The following is a 22,191-nucleotide window of genomic DNA, read 5'->3' as shown; positions in this document are numbered from 1 at the left end:
GTGATGATACGAATGACTAATTCTCAACCATTCCCACCAAATAGTCTCTTTTTTTTGCCATTTTGATTCTCTATCAAAATTAGTTGACTTTTTATTATGGGATTTTTTTTTTATCACATTACCCTATTAGTACTACTAATGATGTAGATCATATTATCTATCCACTAATACTATTTAAAAAAAAAATTCTTATACTTACCTAATTTCATATTTACATTTATGTCTATCTTCAAAAATTTCCATTCTTAGAGGATGTTGGAGGACGAAGGGCTAGTCATACTGGTAAAAAAACGTCTAGTATTTTATTTAGGGCTTTCAGCTAAGTTTTGATTTCACCGTATTTTAGGGTTTGGGTATTTTGGTCATTTCAATAATTTTACTTTTGAGCGTGGCAGCTCATTATTTAATTTGTGCAGGTTGTGTCATAGGTATATGTCACTTTATATTTTTCTCTCGTGCCTCTCTTTTAAATATGCAGTAAACACACTTCTCTCACCTATCTCTCATCCCTTCTTTTTCCTCTGCTTCCCTCTGCAAAATCTCTCTTCCCTTCTTCTTCTTCTTGCTTCCCTCTGCAACGCTGAGTTTAGTTTTTTGTCTTCATGTCTTCGATGTCCATTAAAAACTCGGCTGATGGAGGAGGGAATGGTTGTAGGTGGCTCCGTATTGAGTACGAAAAATGTATGTGCCAGCAAAGAACGATTCTCAAGAAATGAATAAAATGGAATGTTGTACTTCGTTTGCGAGAGAAAGGGCAAGGTTGGAGGCATTTTCGGTGGTGTTATCTGAAGTGTGTGAGTTTTGACTTGGTTGGGCATAGTCGGTGTGAAGGTGGGGTTGGAGGAGAGGAAGAAGTTGACTTGAAGTATCTCAAAATTGTTATGAAGGTGGAAGTAAAGTGAAAGATTTTATTTTGGTGTTATTTGCTGGGTTTTCGTTGTTAGTTTCATTTGTAGCCATTATGGTGAGTTTGAAGACGTAGGTTTTCACAAGTAGATTGCAGTGCGTGAGTTTGGGAAAACATTTTGGCCAAGAATTGCAGTGCGTGAACTTGGGGAAAATTTTGATGTGTTCGAAGCAATGTAAATTGATTATGTGTTCTAAGTATGAATTTTTTGAAGTTTCAAGATTCAAATGTTGTGACTTGAATAAAAAATTGATTTTTAAATTTGAATATGAAATTAACGATGGCGGAAATGGGTATTCAATATTCGATGGGTGTTCATTTGAAAGTCCGAAATCGAGACAAAAAATTGATGGTACCAAGCAAAGAGTAATATAGTGGTTGGGTACTTAAATGGATCTCATTGGAAATGTTACTCAAATGAAAAGGATATCAAAATAATATTAGATGTAGTATACGGCTAAATCTAATACAAAAAATAATATCAAACTGGCTACCTGATAGTAATATCAGATGTAATACAAAAAATAATATCATATCGAGTATTAAAAGAAATATCGATGTAGTACCTGACAGAGTATTGGACATTTTTACTTTTCAAAATTTTGACTTTTTCAATCTATCATCCTCACCCGATTTGCATGTACTATCATATATACACATATACATATAGGGTAGTGATAAAATGCAAACTCATATATTGTACAAACTTCAAACTTTTCAACACAGTATCAACACAACTTCAACACAATGTCAACACAGTGTAAAATTTCAAGATTTTGATGTTAACACAATGTCAATACAATTTCAAAACAACATCAATCGTTGACATTTTTTATTGCTATTATTTTATCATTTATTGATATTTTCTAACTGTCCAGATCATAGTTCTAACTGAGAATTGAGATGCAATCTCAGCCACTCATTCACAATTTTCGTGCGATGTCAACAGCGTGTAGTTTATGTCAACAATGGGGTATTTTTGTCATTTCAGTTCTAAAATGTTTAAATTATATTCAAAAACCTCAGTAAAACTCTCGAACGTTTCTCTCCAAAGTTTCTTATACAATTCTGCTTCTTCTCTTCTCTTCGTCGTGATTCATCTCCTAATCTAGACTTCGTTCAGTTTTCTACATCAATTAATTTCCAAAAATGAGGATCGAAGAAATTGTTGAAGCTGAAGCGCCGATTGTGCCAGAAAAAGGTATTCCAAATCGGCGGTCGTTGAAGCGAATTCTTCAGCTTAAGAAATTGATTCAAATTTTAAGTAAATTGCTTCGATTTTAGTGTATTAAAACACATCTGGATTTGTTTTCTTATGAATTCGATTTCTGCTGTTTTTTTTATTGATTAGCGATGGTAGAATCGGAAGAGATGGAAATGAACAATGCTGCTGGAAAAAACAGAAGAGAACAAGCATCTTCTTCCAGTTAAGGATTTGTTTAAATTTTTAAGATGATTGACATTTCATACAATAGTTATTGACATAGTTATGATAATATACTTGTGTTTTCTATAAACGGCATATACTTGTCATTGAGATAATTTTGTATACTGTTGACATAGTGTATGCTTGTTTGGATTGTTGTTGACATTATAAACTTTAACAATTGATATAATAGTAAAAAGATAATTGTGCTTTGTGCTTGCTTTAAACATGATATACTTGTTATTGACATAGTGTATACTTATTAGAATCGTTGTTGACATAGTCAAATTGACATTCAGCCTTTGCTGATAGGGAGCGGGCTAGTTTTGGGGTTGGCGCCGTCTTTTGAGTACACATTTTTGGTGTATGCTTCTCCAGTTGGAAACTATTTCAAGGTTGTGTTTACGTTTTCAATTTTAATTCGATTGAATCAAGGGGATATTAAGGAGTTTGTGGATAAGGTTTAATTTTTGTGGTTTGCAGGAAGGGACTGCGCCGATCAGCTTGTACGTTGAGGATGAGTTCCATCGCGCTGGCCGCGGTGGTTCTGGAGGTATGAAGAGCGTCACGAATTATGCGCCGGTATGTAAGTGTTGCATCTCTCTGCCAACTGTTTGATGAAAGTTCTAAATGAAGTTGGCTACTGAAAGTTCGTCAAAGTGTTTTTATTTTTTTATTTTTATGATTTTGATATCAATTAATTTCGTCCTGCTTGTAAAAACATGTTTCTCAGTATGAAATATCGGAATAATGTTTTTGATGCATGGATAAATTTAACAAATTTACAAAGTTCATTTGATATTTAACAGTAGTAAATAAATTATAGGTGAGGTCATGAACTGCTAGTAATCATGGAGAGCAAGAACTACCAAGCAAGCCACTATGCCACTCAGGGCTATGAGCAGACGTTGCTCCAGCGTCTGCATCAAGAGCTTTACAATCTCAAGTTTCTAATCGTCGTGGATGATAATGCTTGGGATCGGATCGCACACGCCTTGCCAGATAAGGAGAACGACAACCGGATTCTTCTCACCACTAGGCTTCGGGAGGTCACTGAATAAAATTCTGAAAAATCTAGTTTACTTCATGAGATGCAGCCGCTCGGGCTGGAGCACAGCTGGCAGTTCCTCTGTTATCTTACCTTCGGTGATATGCTGAAAAATGATAATGGTGATGTTACATTGCTCTGCCCTCCTCACTTGAAGGAAATTGGAAGATCGATCGCCGAGAAATGTAAAGGTCTTCCTCTGTCACTGGTTGTGGTTGGTGGTCATCTCATTCAGGAGACAGAAAAGATTGATTTCTGGAAAAGGATAGAAGGAGATACTGCTGATGCTGCTGCAATGGGGGAGGGTTCCTACTTGGAGATCTTGGCTCTCAGCTACCTTTACTTGCCTGCTAGACTTCAAGGTTGTTTCATTTACGTGGGTGCATTCCCGGAAGATTGTGAGATACGTGCCTCTAAACTCATCAAACTTTGGGTTGGTGAAGGTTTCTTCCTAAAACCTGCACTACCCACACAAACCATGGACAACTATTCTGGTTTCTAACTTTTGAACTTAGCAGTATGTAATATATATGAAATGTCAATCAGTTCAACAACTTGTATTGAAATGTCAATCAGTTCAAAAACAATTCTTATAATTAAAAAAGAACAACTATTTTCTCTTAATTTTTTTATTTGAAACAAGTTCTGGTATCATGATCATGCAATACATGTCAATAGCTTTCGTATCAAATATCAACAACCTATATGAAAATATCAACAGCTTGTATATCAAATGTCAACAACTTGTCAACAATTTGTATATAGTGTCAACAACTCAAAAACAATTATTGTAATTTAAAAATAACAACTATTTTATCTTAAATTTTTATTTGACACGGGTTTTGGCATCATGATCATACAACACATGTCAATAGCATGCATATCAAATGTTAACAACTTATAGCAAAATGTCAACAGCTTGTCAACAACTTGTATATAGTGTCAACAACTCAAAAACAATTCTTGTAATTAAAAAATAACAACTATTTTATCTTAATTTTTTTATTTGACACAAGTTTTGGCATCATGATCATGCAACACATGTCAATAGCCCGCATATCAAATGTCAACAACTTATAGCAAAATGTCAATAGCTTGTCAATAATTTGTATATATTGTCAACAACTCAAAAACAATTCTTGTGATGAAAAAATAACAACTATTTTATCTTAATTTTTTTATTTGACACAAGTTCTGACATCATGATCATACAACACATGCCAATAGCCTGCATATCAAATGTCAACAACTTATAGTAAAATGTCAACAGCTTGTATATAGTGTCAACAACTCAAAAACAATTCTTGTAATTAAAAAATAACAACTATTTTATCTTAATTTTTTTATTTGACACAAGTTCTGGTATCATGATCATGCAATACATGTCAATAGCTTTCGTATCAAATGTCAACAACTTATATGAAAATGTCAACAGATTGTCAACAACTTGTATATAGTATCCACAACTCAAAAACAATTATTGTAATTAAAAAATAACAAATATTTTATCTTAATTTTTTTTATTTGACACAAGTTCTGACATCATGATCATACAACACATGTCAATAGCATGCATATCAAATGTCAACAACTTATAGTAAAATGTCAACAACTTGTATATAGTGTCAACAACTCAAAAACAATTCTTGTAATTAAAAAATAACAACTATTTTATCTTAATTTTTTTATTTGACAGAAGTTATGGCATCATGATCATACAACACATGCCAATAGCCTGCATATCAAATGTCAACAACTTATAGCAAAATGTCAACATCTTGTCAACAACTTGTGATAATGATTTCCGCGAATTCCCCCTTTCTCCTGTATAGCTCCATCGACGCATTTTGTATCCTAGGTCCACCTCCAACACCGCTCGCACACTGTGCCTCAGATCCTTGGACGATTTCGTCACCTCCACGAGCTCATGAGATCTGAAGCAGAAGAGTTCCGAATCGGAACCATTGTCACTGAGCTCCATTGTCAAGTCGATGATCTCCATCCCAGATAATCGAACGACAGCCATGGTGTCCGGCAGCTCTTCCCTCGTGGCATCCATTAGCTTATCCAGTGATTCTGCAGCTCTCTTGAAGGCATTCAATGGAGAAAAATAGTGGATAGTGTAGCATGTCACCACATCCAATCAAAGAAACAAAATCATTGCATTTTACAACCATTGCCTAAAAATCAATATAATTTCACAATTGGATTATCCTTGAAATTGAGTTCTTCATTAACATTGACTTGAATTAGAGTTTCCCCAGAATAGCTACAGGAATTGAAAAACCACTAACTAGTAGGGCTGGAATTGCAGCCAGAAAAGCCAGGTTGCAGAAACTGCTGTCAGCAAATCAACACCAAATTAGTGCTGAGATCCCTAAATTTGTAAAACCGGCGAAAATACACATTAAACAACTAAAGCTAAGAACCCTAATTTTTCAAAATGTGGAAATATTCATCACTCAGTTCAATTAGTTTAGTTGAACAACGCAGCGAGCAATCTCCAATCAATATGAAATGAATTAATCATAATCTGAGTAGATCTTCCCCAATTATATCAAATTCAGGTAGAGAGAGAGAAATAGAGAGTACGGCGCAGACGGTGAGACTGAGAAATTGAATGTGGCGGTGAGAGAGGGTCAGTTGAGGCGGAGATCCGACGGCGGCAGTGAGTTGCGAGGCGGCGGAGGGCTCCGACGTGGCATTCTCGACGGAGAGAAGAGTGAAAGAAGCGAAGCGGCAGGGAGCGGGCAACCGGAGACTCAGCCGGCTAGGAGGGGAAAAAATGCCGCCATTTCCGCCGCTGGAGGTTCACAGAGTCTGACCGCCGCCGCCCAGAACCACCTCTCAGAAGCTCCGTCTCCGCCTCTCCGAGATATTTTTCACCGACGACCCGCTCCACAAGTTCCAAGGATCAGTCGTGGTTTTGGAAACTGATTTTGGGGCTGCAGTTCTTCTTCCCCATTAAAACACGAAATGACCATTATACCCTTTCATAATAAATTAATATAAAAATATTTTTCATGTGGCAAAATTTGGACCACTCATTTAATAAAAATGAGTGGCTCATATTGCATCTCATTTCTCAATTAGTCTAAAAATCTAAATTGATCACAATTATATATATATATATATATATATATAATATATATATATATATATATATATATATATTATCGAAATTGAGGTATTGTAGTGTTGACAGAGAGAGAGGAAAATTTGAGTGAATTTTGAGAAACCCTTCCATCTTCCCACCATTTTCAACTCTTCATCTTCCCTCTCACCTCACATCAACCCTTCATTTTCCCTCTCACCTCACTCTCTCACCTGCTACAGCATTCCATTTTATTCCTTGTTTGCATCGTCATTTTACAAAGGGAAGCAGAGGAAAAAGAAGAAGAAGAAGAAGAAGGGAAGAGAGATAGAAGAGAGAAGGTGTTTAAAAGAGAGGCAAGAGAGAGAATTATAAAGTGATGAGAGCATCTGCATCGCGTCTCGATGCAGGCTCGATCTCGTCCCGTCGCGATGCAACACTCCCATCTCGTCCCGTCGCGGAGACGAAGCTAGCGAGCTCTGGCGCGAGGCGTGACGCCCACTCGCCGGCCGCGAGTGGGCGTCGTAATGCTGACGCAATAAATAATATATTTTTTTTAAATTCGATTTTTAGAAAAATAAATTTAAAAATTTTAAACGGTAATATTACCGTTTGTAACGAATTTTTTTTATTCTATAAATACTCTCATTACCTCTTTCATTTTACACACAAACACACATATCTCATCTTTTTTCCTTCTCATCACTATCATATCATCTCTCTTTCCTCTCCAATATCTGCAAAAATGTCCGGTGACGGAAACTCCGGCGGCGAGGGCGGCTTCACTTGAATGCGTTTGTCACCTTTGCTGTTGCGTCTTCTATACTCTCTCTTTCTCGAGAAATTTTCTTCCGCTTTCAAGAGCTTCTTCAGACTTTCTTCACCTTCAAAAAGTAAGAAAAATGTCTTCTTCTTCTTCGGAGTCGGGTAGCGGTAGGAAAGGGGATAAGGGGTCTTCTGGCCGGAAAGGGTCCGGGGAGAAGACCGTAGAGTATTTCCATAGTATTTTGAGTAAGGATACTGTGGTATCCCTACCCGAAAAATACTTTTTCCTGGGGGAAAGGCGTGGTACCTGACGGTGATCATAGGGCTGACTCCCCGCCGGAGGGGTACGCCACCGTGTACGAGGCCTGCTTAGAATGCGGGCTTCGTTTCCCCCTCCCTTCTGCCTTTATAGATTTACTAGATTTTTTTCAGCTTCCCTTAGGCCAAGTGACTCCGAACTCTTGGAGGCACTGTCGGCCTTCGCTGCCGAACTCCGTAGGTTAGGAAGAGATTTGTCTTTGAAGGCGATCCTTAAATTCTTTCAATTTAAGAGGAAGGGGTCTTGGTTTACTTGATCCCTTTACAGCCCTTTAGAGCCTTTTGTAAAACGAAGTGGCCGAAGTGGCAAAACCGCTTCTTCTACTATGATAGGACCGCGGCTCCCAGTTTTCCCTGGAGAGGGCCGAAGTCCGTTATCCGTCATCCTCGGCCTGAACCGTTGGACGAGCTCGATGGCGAGCTCAACAAGATTCCCATAGTTAGGAAACAATACACGGAGTCTGAGCTCGTCAAGGGCGACGTCGTGTTCGACATCTCGTCTTCGGACGAAGAGCCCGAGGGTGAGGATTTCTCTTTATCTTTATGCTCTACTGCTTTAACGAAGAAAATCTGACTTTGCTTTCTTGCTTTTTGGCAGTGTACATGCTGAGTAAGGCTAGCCGCAAATCTTCGGAGTCCAAGGAGCCGGAGAGGCCGAAAACCACCAGCTCGGCGTCTGATGCCGAGAGGACTCCGAAAAGGCAAAAAAACCTCTTCGGATCCGAAGAAGCCGGAGTCGACTTCGGCAAGTAGGAAGGGGAAGGCCCAGAAGCCCCCGAGAGCGCCAGAGAAAGACGTGGTCTTGGCGCCTCCTTCGGAACATATCTGTGAGCCGTTTTTATGGCCACGGACTTCGCCGAGGTGAATTCTCTTCTTGATTTTCTGGCCTTGCTTTTTTCCTGTATTTTTTGTGGCCCCTTGTTGACTTTTTTCTATTCATTTTCAGAGGAACGATATGCTCTCCAAGCTCGTCGCCGTCGAACTCTCCAAAGCGTCCAATGACTATGCCGAGATGCAGAGAAGTTGGCGGCTGCTTGTCATCGGGCCGAACAGGCTGAGGCTAACTTTGAGAAGGCCAGAGTGCTAGGATTTCGGCCCAGGATGAAGCTCAGTTTGCCAAAAACCAGCTCGTCATCCAGCGAGAGCAGACGAAGCGGAGCGATGCTGCTGCCGTGGTTGCCCAAGGAGGCTCTCCGTGTTTACACGGAGAAACTCTTTTTGAGCAGCCAGTTCTCGGCCTTTGTCTCCGTAGCCTGGTAAAGGCTAATCGCCGATAAAGGCGAGCAGGGGGCCGACGTCGTGCTGCCTCTGTTACAGCCGAGAAATAGACAGCTCGCTTTCAAAGTCATGCCGCTCCTTGAGGAGCGCGCTTCATCCTCGCGTCCACATGCTTTCTGACAGGACCGAACGTCCGGAGTTGTCGGAGCTGATCGGGACGAGAACCTGACAGGGCTATCTTTTGCCCTCCGTGGGACCCGTTTCACCTTGAAGAAATCGATACCTTCCGAATCAAGTCTGAATCAGACATGCTTGAAAGCTTATGGCGTCGTCCTCGTCAGGGAGCACAACGAAGCTGCGCGGTTTCTTTTTTCCCAATTTCTATTTGCCCAATTTCTGTTCGCCCTAATTGGGCGTTAGATTTTGTCTTCCGCTCAGTTGAAGCAGATTTTCTAATTATTGAGAGACCGAACAAAAATAAAAGGCCTAATATTTTATATAAAAAAATAAGCTAGTTTTTTTTTTAAAAAGTAACTCCTATATAAGGGAGGAAATTACAAATAAACTCTTATATAGGAGGAAATTACAACTGATGTCAAGAGGGCTCGAACTTGGCACCCTAAACTCTAAAAAAAAAGAAGCTAGGTTATGATCCTCACACGTCAGAAAACGATTCAATATCTTTTTATTTTTTTGGCACACTATTTGTGGAGAATTTTTCTAATCGTCTGGAAAATCATTAATCATATTTCAGGTCCTTCTCAACTTTTTCTTTCCAATTATGCCCCTTGTCTTAATAGACGGTGGCGATCCTATATATAAGAACATGTGCAACGATGTCTTGCGGACGAGCGCGTCCATGCCATCGCGACGGAATGCTGCTCTACACCTGCCGCTGGAACGAGTCTGCTCGCTGCAGAGAGATTTGCTCGACGGAGCGGCATCACAATGCCCAGCCCACGTGGCGGGTTGTGGGCTGAGTGTGAGCCGTTTGAATTTGATTTTTTTAAAAAAAAATTCGAAATAAAATAATTAGAGAGAATTTTAAAAGTAAAATGCACTCCTCGAATTCCCTTAACAAAATAAAATGAAAAGAAATTAAAGAATATGAAGGAACTTTCATAAAGTCTTCATTCTTTCCGTAGCTAGTGAGGAGCTCCAGTGTTAATCCTTCAATTCAAATTGCATCAGAGATGAAGAAATTTCACAAGTAGAGAGAGATAATCTCACAATCCAAATAGTAGCAGTAGGTAGTTTTACAGTATCTATGGGGCTCCTCACATTTGCTCTTCTCGGCATCGATCTTCTTAATCTTGGCTGGTACTAGGCATGCACACGGTTCGGAAACCACCGGTTCCAGTTCATGAACCGGCGGTTCACGGTTCATCATTCCCATGAACTGAAACCGGCCCGCCAAGGGTCCCGGCAGTTCCGGTTCCGATTCAAAAAACCGCCGGTTCCGGGCCGGTTCGGCGGTTCGTCAATTTTTATATTTTTTTTTGCATTTTTTTTATTTGTTTATCTATGAAATGTGCGTAAATAAAATTCAAAAAAACACGATGAAAGTTGTAATTTTATTGAAATTACAAGTTACAACAATTACAAATCACAAAAACCTTGAGGTCTTGAAATCATAAACAAAAATTTAAATACAACGAAACTATTAGTCAACAACGAAGCTAATTACAAATTACAAAAAAAACTTAGAAGTTCTGAACAATAAATTTATAAGTATATATACTCTTAGTCGGCGAAGAAGATCTTTCTACATAACTAAATTGAGGACATCTTTAGCAATTCAACTTTAAATGTTGAGTTTAGCCTAACAATCAATAATTATAGTAGAATTGTCAAAAGTTTCCCCGATTTAGACTTATAGAGAAATCTATTTCATCGACTAGAGTATATAAAAATACAATTATTTAATTGTATTTGCATATTTTTAAAGTAGAAACAAATGGGAAAAAAAGAAATAAAAGAAAAAAGGACTTGAGCTCAACTTAAATTTAAAATTTAAGTTGAGGTGCCTACGTAACCCCAATGCTCATTTGCATTAGGGAATCAAAGCCCACGTAGTTCTCTTACCTCACTTACCTATTTGGCTTGGCCGACGGTTGACGGTTGTCCTACGATTCATCCCCGGTGAATTCTTCTTGTGATCCCTCCTGACGATCATCCTAATCATTTTCTTGTTCTCTGACGTCAGCTTTGGCCCAATCATCAAGTAACATCACGGCTTCCATATTTTTCGCGGAGAGCTTACTTCTTGATTCATCCAACACACGCGAGCCAATACTAAAAGCGGACTCGACGGCGACAGTGGAAGCCGGAATAGAAAAAATCTCCTTGGCCATTGACGCAAGTATGGGAAAATCTTTCTCGTGTGTTCCCCGCCAATCAAGGACGTCGATTTGGGCGGGAGGAGTAGGACCTTCGTCACCAAAGGAAAAGAGTGAATCGAAATATAAATCTAACTCACTTACCATACCTGAGGACCTTCCGCCGGTGCTGTAGCTGTATAGGTCGGCTAATTGGGATTGCGCGCCGGGGTCATCATAATCGGCTTGAAATGCGAAGCCAAAGTTATGCTGTTGAGGAGGGGGGTCTTTTGACTTGGTGGGTACTGTTATACTTGGTTTCATATTCGGTGTAGAGAGCACGCAAGTTAAACTCGAATGTTTGTTGGATAATTGACCGGTTCAGGAGGTTTATTTGAAATGTTTCTGAGAGGTCTACTCCGAATTCCTCACTGGTATCCGATTGCAATGCTTTAAGTGGACCAAGATCAATAGAACTCAAATTGTTATAATAAAAATCTAAAATCTTGGAGGTACCGACTAATTTCCATTTTGGATCCAAGACCTTTACAATCAAGAACACCGTTGGTATCTCACTGAAATACTTAAGCCATTTCTCAATCATATAATATAAAACACACATCAATTCAGGTGAAGAGTAAGCATTTTTCATTGCAGTTTTAAAACCAAGTGATATATACATGCAATGCTCTAAAACACGAATAGCAGTGCAATAATAAACACCCGATTATTCAACAGCTGCATTTTTGAAATATTTGAACAACTTAAATAAAGCCACGCTATGTTCCCAACAACTATGCGAAAGATATAAATCATGAACGGGATAAGTTCTAAAAAATCACATAAAGAATCTTTATGCGTCAAAGTAGAATTCAGACAATCATATGACGAATTCCATCTATGAGACACATCCATAGTAAAATTCGTATATCTTACATTCTTTTGATGACAATATTTCTTCCAAGCTTTGCCAATAGCTGGCTTTTGATGGATTAATCTAACTCCAGTTCTAATAGGACTAACATGCTTTTGCTATAATTCAAGCGCATCTTGTACACATAAATTTAAAATATGACATATGCATCTTTGATGAAAACACTTACCTCCAATAACTAGAGCACAAGCCGCAATCAAATCACTAATACTTGCAGTGTTAGCAGTTGCATTATCAAAACAACAGAAAATATCTTATTGCATAATTGAAACCATTCAAAACTTGAATAATTAAAGAAGCAATTTCGGGTGCAGTGTGTGGTGTCTCAAATTCTCTAAAACCAATTAAACGCTTGTTCAAAGTCCAACTATTGTCCACAAAGTGAACCGTAATGCACATGTATGAATACCGGTTAAAACAATCAGTCCATACATCTGAGCAAATGTTCACTTTATGGCCCAAGTTAAGTAATTAACGTGATAATTCAACTTTTTTCTATAAACATTGTCTAACGGTAGATCGTTGAACGGTCATTCGACCTACTCTTTTGATAGCTACGTTTAAACCACTTTGCATAATAACATCAAATTTTTTATTATCATAAACATTAAAAGGAAAATGCTTCATTGCAACCCATCTAGTTATAACGTCAGTAAAATTTTTTTGATCATATTTAAAAAGAGGCGTACCTGACGAACCTGAGCCACCGGGTTAGAAGTTTAGTTGGGTTTGGGTAGAGGTAGTGCCACAAAATATAAACATGCATTAGCTTGCAAATATGTATTGTTCATTTAAAAATATAAATTATTGTAAATTTTATATACGTTCAAAATCATCGTAAATATTATATACAATTTATATACAAAATATTATATACAAAATATTTATTTTGTTATATAGAGAATAAGATGCATGGATCACAAATTATAAGTACTTTAGGACAAAAAAATATTAACACAAGATTTAAAATAATTTTAGCTAAAGAATAAATATAACAACTATATGCAAATTATTATTTTGACAAGAAGAAGAAACATGAATTGGTAAACAGTAAAGAATGGAAAGAACGTGTTCTTGTTGACGGTTGACCCTAGACCTCTTAGTTAAAAATTCAACAACCAAATCATTGGACTACTACATTTTATATGAGATTTGTTGAAAATAAATATATTTCTATACTCCACGAAGATATGCTATTTTCAGTTCGATTCAAGGGAAAGTTTAAGCTCTCTGAACGGTCAGGAGGGGGCGCCCCCTCCTGCTCCCTAGATCCGCCATAGCATGTCCGCCACTAGAGGGAGCCGCGGCGGCCGCCGGAGCTCCCCTATACTGGACACTCTTAGGCATGCTTTTTTTACCCGGCCATAAAATCCTTGGTGCGGCCTCCATCATGGTTCGTGCGCACACAAGTGGTCATGACCATTGCATCAGTGTTAAATCCAAATTTGACTTTGAATTAATCATATTTTGCAAACTAATAAAACGTGCACGTACATATAAAGCGAGAAAAATACCAAGCACAGTCCAACGCGGCGGCGTGTGCTATTAATAAAAATAAAATCAACTTATTGCACACAAATCACAATCTTTTGCAAGACTAGAGAGACACAATTAGCTCTCTCCTAATCGCGATGATTAATTTCATAAAAATTTCCACCGATCTAACATGATACATGAGTTTCTAATATTTTTATTAAAGCTAAACCGATCTAAATTAAACTTGAATAATGTACATCTAATTTAAAATTATCACATTATTTTAATACTATGTCATTTATGTCAAAGGGAGAAAGAAAATTTAATAGGCATTGGCATTGCGTGGTCAATTGTGGTGGATGCACCAAACTTCCATCCTATTTGATCAGTTGAATTTCGTTACACCAAATCCCCTCATTCCCTTCAATAAAACTCAGCTGCCCCAAGTCGTCCCTCCCTCCCTCCCTCCCTTCACCGGCACCAATGGCGGCGGCGAGCGCCTTCTCGATTTCCATCTCTTCTGCCCACTCTAATCTTAATTCCGATACTAGATTCAAAATTCATCATTGCACCAATCTCTCCACTTCTTCCATGCTTTCTTTTCCTCCACGGACACCACCTCTTTTCAACGATAGGATTTCCGCTCCTGACACGCGGTCCTTTACATTATGTCCGCGATGCCACCTTGCTTCCGACTCGGAGATCCCCTCCAAATCGACCAGCCTTTCCGCGTTGGAGCTTCTCAAGTCTTCCGCTGCTGATCGTAAGTTTCATCCTTCTTCATTTTATTAATTATATATTTTTTCAGGATTTTTACTTTTATTGTCAATGTGTTGTGATACTGTGTTTGGATGAGTAACGTGGTGGATTCTCTTCCTGGTTTTGGATTAATTGCTGTTACTTTTGGAGATTTGGAGACAAGGATTTTGGTGCTGGTAAATGATTAAGAGCTGATGTGTAATTTAGGGTTGTGCAAGGCACACGATGGTAGATTTTTCTCCTATTTGAACTTGATGGTGGACTTTTATGGATTTTTAGAGACTTTTCACTGAGATAATGGAGAGTTTTTATGTGCTTAATCAATTACTCTATTTTACATCACACAATATATTGGAGGAAAGAAAATTAAGGTAGTTAGTTAATATGTATGGTTTCTATGGAAATTTTGATGTTTGTTTGATGCTTCTTGAGTTGGATCATGAAGAGATAAAGCTCTAACAAAGACTTGTACATTTTTCTATTCAGGTTATACGAAAGAAACCAGCAGTATTTTGGTTGTGGGTTTTAACTACCGTACAGCACCCATTGAGGTACGCGAGAAGCTTTCTGTCCCCGAAGCACAATGGCCGCAAGCAATTGGTGAACTATGCGCTCTAAATCATATAGAGGAAGCTGCTGTCCTTAGCACGTGCAACAGGCTGGAGATATATGTTGTGGCTCTGTCCCAGCATCGTGGAATAAAGGAAGTGACTGAATGGATGTCTAAGGTAATGACAGTTTGCAGATTTCTTATTTATATGGATTTTGAATAGTTTATTGGCTGACTTGAAAGTTTATCATACAGTATGTTTTTCGCATGGCTTGCAATTTGTCTTTCCGATCTTCTTTTGATGGCTGATGACCTGATTTTCCTTAACAGAAAGAATGATTAGATCCTGATTCCTCTGCCTGAAATCTCCTCAATGTTATCTTTTTCTGAATGGCTTTATTCTTGAAATAACTGGGATAGTTTTGTGAGCGTAATTTTGAATGGATAGTGCTTGACATTGCTGTCTCGTTTTGCAGATAAGTTCAGTGCCAGTTTCAGAGCTGTGTCAGCACAGAGATTTGCTTTTCAACAAAGATGCCACACAACATCTTTTTGAAGTATCTTCAGGGCTCGATTCCCTTGTTTTAGGTGAAGGTCAAATTCTTTCACAGGTTAAACAGGTTGTTAAAACAGGACAAGGGGTCCCTGGATTTGACCGTAAAATTAGCGGGCTCTTTAAGCATGCAATCACTGTGGGAAAACGTGTTAGAACAGAAACCAGTATCTCTACTGGGTCAGTATCAGTTAGTTCAGCTGCAGTGGAGCTTGCTATGATGAAACTTCCAGAGTCTGCTCATGATTCAGCGAAAATGTTGGTCGTTGGAGCTGGAAAGATGGGAAAGCTTGTGATAAGACACCTAGCTGCGAAGGGATGCAGGAGGATGGTAGTCGTTAACAGAACAGAGGACAGACTAAATTCCATACGAGAGGAGCTCAAGGATGTTGAGATTGAATATAGGCCTTTCTCACAATTATTGAATTGCGCTGGTGAAGCAGATGTCATTTTCACATGTACGGCTTTGGAAACACTTCTATTCTCGAAAGATCAAGTTCAGACACTCCCCCCTGTGGCTTCAGAAGTAGGAGGCAAGAGGTTATTTGTCGATATTTCTGTTCCTAGGAATGTGGGATCATGTGTATCAGATATTGAGAGTGTTCAAGTTTACAATGTGGATGACTTGGAGGAAGTAGTGGCTGCCAACAAGGAAGACAGATTGATGAAGGCAATGGAAGCTCAGGCGATCATTGAAGCAGAAGTGGAAGAATTCGAAGCATGGAAGGACTCCCTTGAGACTGTCCCAACCATCAAGAAGCTTAGGGCATATGCAGAGAGAATTAGGGCTGCTGAGCTGGAAAAGTGCTTTTCGAAGATGCGTGATGATCTACCGAAGAGTGAAAAGAAAGCTATATATGATCTGAGTATGGGGATTGTGAACAAGCTTCTTCATGGTCCCATGCAACACTTGCGATGTGATGGCACAGATAACCGTGGGCTGAATGAAATCCTGGAAAACATGCACGCGCTTAACAGAATATTCAGTCTGGACACGGAGATATCCGTCCTGGAGCAGAAAGTACGGGCGAAAGTGAAACAACAGAACAAACAAGCAGGTTCTTGATATCTCTGTATGCAACCATATGTTCATTTGATTTTTGGGAGGGGAGGGGAGCTTCTCCCATCGGCATTGAGTTTATCTTTATTTGGAGGCGTCACAACTCTTTTACATAGGCGGGGATGACTTAAAAGCTGGTTTTTATTCTGCAGTGACAAGGATACAAGCAAGCCATTGACATCTGCCTTACATTATGAAAAAAACATAAGAGAGGTCAGTATGCAATACTTGTAAGCGTTTCCTTGTTTAGCATATTTTTTCTGGGAATTTAACTTCGCATTTTTTTCACAAAGCATATTCTTGTAAAATTGTAATATTCGTGTATTAATTGACATATAATAAATTTTAAATGAAGAGATGCTTTTCTTTCATGTTGGAGATCCAAGAACGCAAGTTACTAGAAATTGAATAAATATCTTATTTTTATTATTAATATTATATTTGGAGCAAATTAATAATAAAAGCATCTAAATTCTTTTGACCGATGTTGGAGGGTCGCGGGCATTTCTAGAAGATGTACTCAGCTGCCGGATTGTGGGAAGAAGCATCGCGGGTTTCTATTATCGGATTTCAAGCTTATTTCTAGTAAATCATGAGTTTGCACTAGAATTTAAGCTTATAAAAGCTATGTTGACCAAATACGATAAGTTCCTAAGTGAAGGTCAATGGGTATTTTAAAGTTGAATGTACCGTGAAAATTGTCTAAACTATAAGAAAGATGATTCATCATTTTATATGTTTGACTGCTTCGATTTATTACGTTGGAGATTATAATATGTAAATATAAATGCTATAAAAGATTATTAATCTCAATTTACTAAAAGTTAATTTAATTCATATGAAAGATGTTAAGTTTGTGTTGAATTAAAAATGGCTATAAAGTCACCAATTCATTCAGTAGAATAGAACACAAAATTAAAATCTGAGAGCTTAGCATGTGATTTAGATGTATGTAACTATTTATTGTCTTCTTTTGATATGTACAGATACAAATTTCTTTGATTGTGTAGACTTGTGTTAATTAAAAATGTAATTATAAAGATGTCAAATTGTTAAATTCAAGTTTCGTTTCTTCAATCTCAATTCATTGTACTTTTTCACCACATAGCAATAGATTTTGGGTTATTTTCCGGTATTAGATGTGGATTACTTTCTATAAAGAGTTTGACAATGTTACAAGTCTACAACTTTCTTTGCATGACAACATTACAAAACTCAACGAAAAGATTTTTAAAAAAATGCTTCTCACGAATAAAACTGGTTGGAAACTAACAAAAACCAATAAAAAAGATTCTTCAAATCAGACAAATATTCGAAGCAGATGTAGAGAAGCACTCATAGAGAATTCTAAGTTGTAATATAATGCAGAGGCCATCCTTTCTTAGGTGGACTTTGTGAAGAATAGTAGTATTTTTTTTTCAAGATTAGATACAACAAAAAATATATTTAAAAAAAAATCAAAACTACCAATAGAAAAGGTAAGCATTCAGACAGTGCATATATCTTCTAGTATATCGCACATGGTCAGGACTCCTGGCCCTCAAGAAGGACCATCATACCTATCATAATATGTGGCTCGAGCCAGCCAATAATCACAACTTGCTTGATTGACTATGGTGGTATGCTGGACTGAGTGACCTCAAGGAAGTATCATTTCTACTACTTCTCTCTTATGGGGCGGGGCTACCATATCTGCGACCCCTTTCATCATCAACCCTTCATACTCAACAGATACAACCCTATTGAATATCTTACTGAAAATTAACAAGTTAATTTATCAGCTCACTGGGAAGAGGTTAAAAAAACATAGAGATGAAGCAAGTTAACATATTCAATACATCATATTGGTGCCTTCCAGAGCTTTTATGGCATCTTCACGAGTTTCAAATTGCACACAAAAAAATTCCGACATATACATACATTAAGAACCCTCTCACATTGTCTTTCTATGTCATGATCTCGAGTAAGAAGTGTGAATAGGGTCAAAGTCTATCACAAAAAGGGTTTTAGTTGGTCTTTGTTTGGCTCCTAAAAAAAACAAAAAATAATGCAACTGGTTTCAAATAAAAAAATCTTAGGAACCTCAGAAATTCCTTTAAGAAACAAGTAGCCAAAAATTTCTCATTTGTATTGCCTTAGACTTAATAACAGGTGCATAAGTGAAATACAAAGGAAAATGTGGAGGTTGCGTACCCTGGCAGATATTAGCTAATGTAAGCTTTGGCCTCAGATATCTCCCGATCAAAAGAAAGTCCAGACAACGCAAAGCTATTCATATCATTACACACTAAACATTAGATGCATAACCAGAGCACTGACCTCCATGCATTCATCCAAAGTCAATTGGCACGGAAACCTTAATCCACATTCTCCAATAAAATTCTTTCCAAAGTGACGTTTATGTTTCCACAATCAGGAACAAACTTTTTAACTAGAATGCTCCAAGAATCAGACGTGACCTCCACTTTACTAGAGACAGCAGCACCAAGAACATTCAGTATATCATCTTCACAACCAGAGCTGCAGAGCCCTTCAATTAAGATAGAGTAAGTGGATTCATTTGGAGAACACCTTTTATCCAACATCTCCTCAAATATCTTGATCCCTTCCTTTGCATAACCCTTTTTGCAGAACCCTTTAATCAGTAAGTTAAAAGTGAAAGCATTGGGAGGACAACCCTTTTCTACCATGTTATCCCACAACCTCCCAGCCTCACACAACTCCCCTTCATCACACATGCCTGCAATGAGCGTGTTATACGTTAAAACACTAGGTATAGAACCCTTTTCAAACTCATCAAACAACTTCCTTGCTTCCCAAACCTTCCCTTCCTTGCAGAGCCAATGCACGAGTGTGCTCAGTATCACGTTATCTGGGGTACAGTTCTTCACCAACAATAGCTTCCACAAGCTGCAAGCTTCATCGACCTTCCCTTCCCTGCACAAGACATCTATAACCTTACAACATAAAGCTGAGCTGGGGACATAGTTACTGTCAAGCATATCACCAATCATATTGACTGCTTCCCCTGACTTCTTCACTTTGCACAGCGCCTCAATCATGACACCATATGTAACATCATTCGGCTCAACCCTATTCTCTATCATCTCATCCATCACCTTCGTTGCATCAACAAAGTGCCCTAATTTACAAAACCCATCCATCAGAACCGTGTATGTGGTTGCATCAGGCAACCAGCCACGATCCAAGAGCTCATCGAACATTCTCTTTGCTCCCGACATATCACCACGATCCACGTATCCAGACATAATAGTAGTGTAACTCACCACATTAGGCACCATTCCCATTCCAGGCATTTCATCAAGCACCTTGAGTGCACCCTCAACATCATCCTTTTTACACAGGGCTTTTAATAATATATTGCAAGTGAACACATTGGGCATAATGTTGAACCTCTTCTGGCAATTTTTGAACATAAGGTACACAGAATCGTACTTCTTATTCTGAACCAAAACATTTAACAAAGTATTTAACGAACGAACTGACCTTTGCACTCCAAAATCATTAATTTGAAGGAACATTTTGATTGCCTCTTTCGGTCTGCTGGCAAGACCGTAATACCTAATTAGCGTGATGAATACATTTTCTCCGCATTTGATATGTGAACAGCGTAACTGATTTAAGAGGGAGGGTATGGGCTCGAAAGTGCGCAAGCGGGAGAGCTTGTGGATAATAGAGTGGTAGGTTTCGTAAGTGTGATGGAAATTCGGGTGGTAATTTCCGGCGTAGTGGAAGATTTGAAGGGCGAGATCGAGATTTTGCTGTTGGGTGATGATGGAGCAGAGGCGTTTGTGGGTGAGTTTTCGTGGCCAGGGTTTGATTGGGGGTGTAACAGTGTATAAGTCGAGCAGTTCGGATTTAGAGTTAATGCTGGAGATGTGGTGGTTGTCATTGGAGGAGAATGGGTGGGTTGCGGCGGTGACGCGGCGGAGAGGGTGGATTTTCCGATAACTTAACATGATGGATATTACCTGACAAAGAGAAAATTGGTTAGTACGGAGTATATGATCTTAATCTGTTTACTACCTGCATAAATATGAAGTAGAAGTAGTGTAGAGAATAACATGAAGTTATTTAGAAATAGTGGTTACCACAAGCTTTGGGACTGGAGGTGTTGAAATTTTATGCTTTAAATCCCACTTCCATGAAGATGGGAGGAGAAGGAAGATGAAGATAGGGCATATGGAACCGAGAAGGCCACCGGCGATTATATTAGAAGGAAGTGGTGGTGAACCATTGAGAACAAGGGAGAGAAAAGGGGGGAGGAGGAGGAGGAGGAAGAAGAAGAAGAAGAAGAAATTAGAAGTGATATTCGGTTATAATTTACAAATAATTTATGTTTGTGATTGGCCTCTGTGTATAACAACAATATATGAAGTTAAGTCTGTGATGATTGATGGGCCACCATGATTGATTTTTATTTTTATTATTCTCAATGGTTCACCACCACTTCCTTCTAATATAAAATGTGATGATTGATGGGCCACCATGATTGATTTGTTATTGGACATCTATTTTAGATTTAAGTTAAAAGACTAAATTAATTTAATTTAGAATAATAAGGCCGAATTAATTTAGAATAATAAGGCCATCCGCAACGTTGTCTATTATCCGTCTCTTAACCATCTCATCTCTTCACTATTTATGGGCATTACTGTACTTTTCATCCCATCTCTTAACTAATAGACAGCACCTACAACCCTCCATCTCTTAACCGTCTCTTAATAATCTCATCCCTTGACTATTCATTCAATTTCATTTTTTTTTATTTTTTTCCAACAAATTCAATCAATAAAAAACACACTTCATTAAATAAAATAAAAATACAACTTAAAATTCAAAAAATTCAAAAAAATACATAATTAAAATCCTAAAAAATAAAAATTACATAATTTAAAATACAATTTTATAGAAATTAAAAAAAACTACTCCGCCGGCAAATCATCACCCGAAGGCGGTGGCAGTGCACTCAAGCTACCTGGAGGCGGAATACTAATTTGTCTTGTCATATACTCAATTCCGGCAAGATGAGCTTGATATTGTGGAGGCGTCATGCGGGAAGTGTCCGCCATCGTGGCGGTCAAGTACATGGACAATAGGGTGTTCGAGCCAGAGACCGAGCCCGAGCCCGCCTTACTTGATTCGCCTCGGCCCCTCCTCCCTCTAGCCACCTTGGTCCCTTGCAGCTGACGGCGCCCACGGGAGGAGCCTCATGCATCGGTGGTCGTGCCCTCAACCTCTTGTGAGGCGCTGTCTGACCCGCCCTCACTAGACGAGTATTGGTCACCCGCCGTGTGCTTCGTGCGCTTCGAGCTTGAGCCCTGGCTGGACTGGACACCGCCGGCCCACCTTTCAACGTCTTTGACGGCCTCCCAAACATCGACATGTTTGAATTCTTTGCCGTTGTCGTCAAAGAAGACTCGCAAAGTCGTTCTCATAATGTCGGCTCCATTGGCTCCGCTTTGATATTGAGCAGCTTCATTCTTGTAGATGCCGCAAAATTTTTTGACATCTCTGTCGACGCGGTCAAAATTACTGGGAGCATCTTCAGGGTGCGGTGGTGGGACCGAGCCGGCTTGTTCTCGTTGTAGGCGGAAGTGACCTTTTCCCCAAAACACTTGCGGGTTTGTTGATTCCCGACAATGGGATCGTACGAGACGCTGACCCAAGCGTTGAACAGAGTCATCGTGTCCGCCCGGCTGTATGGATGACTGCCTATATCCTCCTCCTCCTCCTCGGCCGCC

The 22,191-nt window shown here is 38.8% G+C and overlaps 2 protein-coding genes across 4 annotated transcripts; one reads left to right on the top strand and one right to left on the bottom strand.

The window, feature by feature from the left end:
- Positions 1-13,900: 13,900 nt before the first annotated feature.
- Positions 13,901-17,144, top strand: LOC121805682 (glutamyl-tRNA reductase 1, chloroplastic-like). Of its 2 annotated transcripts, XM_042205632.1 has the most exons (5): positions 13,901-14,267; positions 14,750-14,991; positions 15,290-16,424; positions 16,579-16,639; positions 16,920-17,144. In XM_042205632.1, exons 1-4 carry the CDS (start codon positions 13,988-13,990, stop codon positions 16,602-16,604), a joined length of 1,683 nt encoding a protein of 560 aa, XP_042061566.1. In that variant the 5' UTR covers positions 13,901-13,987; the 3' UTR covers positions 16,605-16,639; positions 16,920-17,144. The 2 variants fall into 2 exon arrangements, with proteins under 2 accessions (XP_042061566.1, XP_042061565.1); XM_042205631.1 differs by lacking the exon at positions 16,920-17,144 and having other exon boundaries at positions 16,579-16,797.
- A 620-nt stretch (positions 17,145-17,764) lies between these two features.
- LOC121805685 (pentatricopeptide repeat-containing protein At5g16420, mitochondrial-like) lies at positions 17,765-20,775 on the bottom strand. 2 transcript variants are annotated; one of them, XR_006051520.1, is made up of 3 exons: positions 20,539-20,775; positions 18,620-20,418; positions 17,765-18,180 (listed from the first exon to the last, which is right to left on the bottom strand). XR_006051520.1 is itself a non-coding variant. In XM_042205634.1 (2 exons), the coding sequence occupies exon 2, from the start codon at positions 20,404-20,406 to the stop codon at positions 18,784-18,786; it is 1,623 nt and encodes a 540-aa protein (XP_042061568.1). In that variant the 5' UTR covers positions 20,407-20,418; positions 20,539-20,775; the 3' UTR covers positions 17,765-18,783. The 2 variants fall into 2 exon arrangements, 1 of the variants encoding a protein (XP_042061568.1); XM_042205634.1 differs by having other exon boundaries at positions 17,765-20,418.
- Between the last annotated feature and the right edge of the window lie 1,416 nt (positions 20,776-22,191).

The sequence above is a fragment of the Salvia splendens genome, chromosome 5 (assembly GCF_004379255.2).
Source record: "Salvia splendens isolate huo1 chromosome 5, SspV2, whole genome shotgun sequence".
In the NCBI taxonomy this organism is placed as follows: domain Eukaryota; kingdom Viridiplantae; phylum Streptophyta; class Magnoliopsida; order Lamiales; family Lamiaceae; genus Salvia; species Salvia splendens.
Note: the sequence above shows the minus strand (reverse complement) of the source record. Positions and strands in the feature narration are given on the sequence as shown.

Bases quoted from the DNA above. Each gene is read 5' to 3' on its own strand.
- LOC121805685 (XM_042205634.1), bottom strand. From the start codon at position 20,406: ATGTTAAGTTATCGGAAAATCCACCCTCTCCGCCGCGTCACCGCCGCA.
- LOC121805682 (XM_042205632.1), top strand. From the start codon at position 13,988: ATGGCGGCGGCGAGCGCCTTCTCGATTTCCATCTCTTCTGCCCACTCT. The intron at 14,992-15,289 runs GTAATGACAGTT...CTCGTTTTGCAG, and splicing joins TGACTGAATGGATGTCTAAG to ATAAGTTCAGTGCCAGTTTC. The intron at 16,425-16,578 runs GTTCTTGATATC...TTTATTCTGCAG, and splicing joins ACAACAGAACAAACAAGCAG to TGACAAGGATACAAGCAAGC.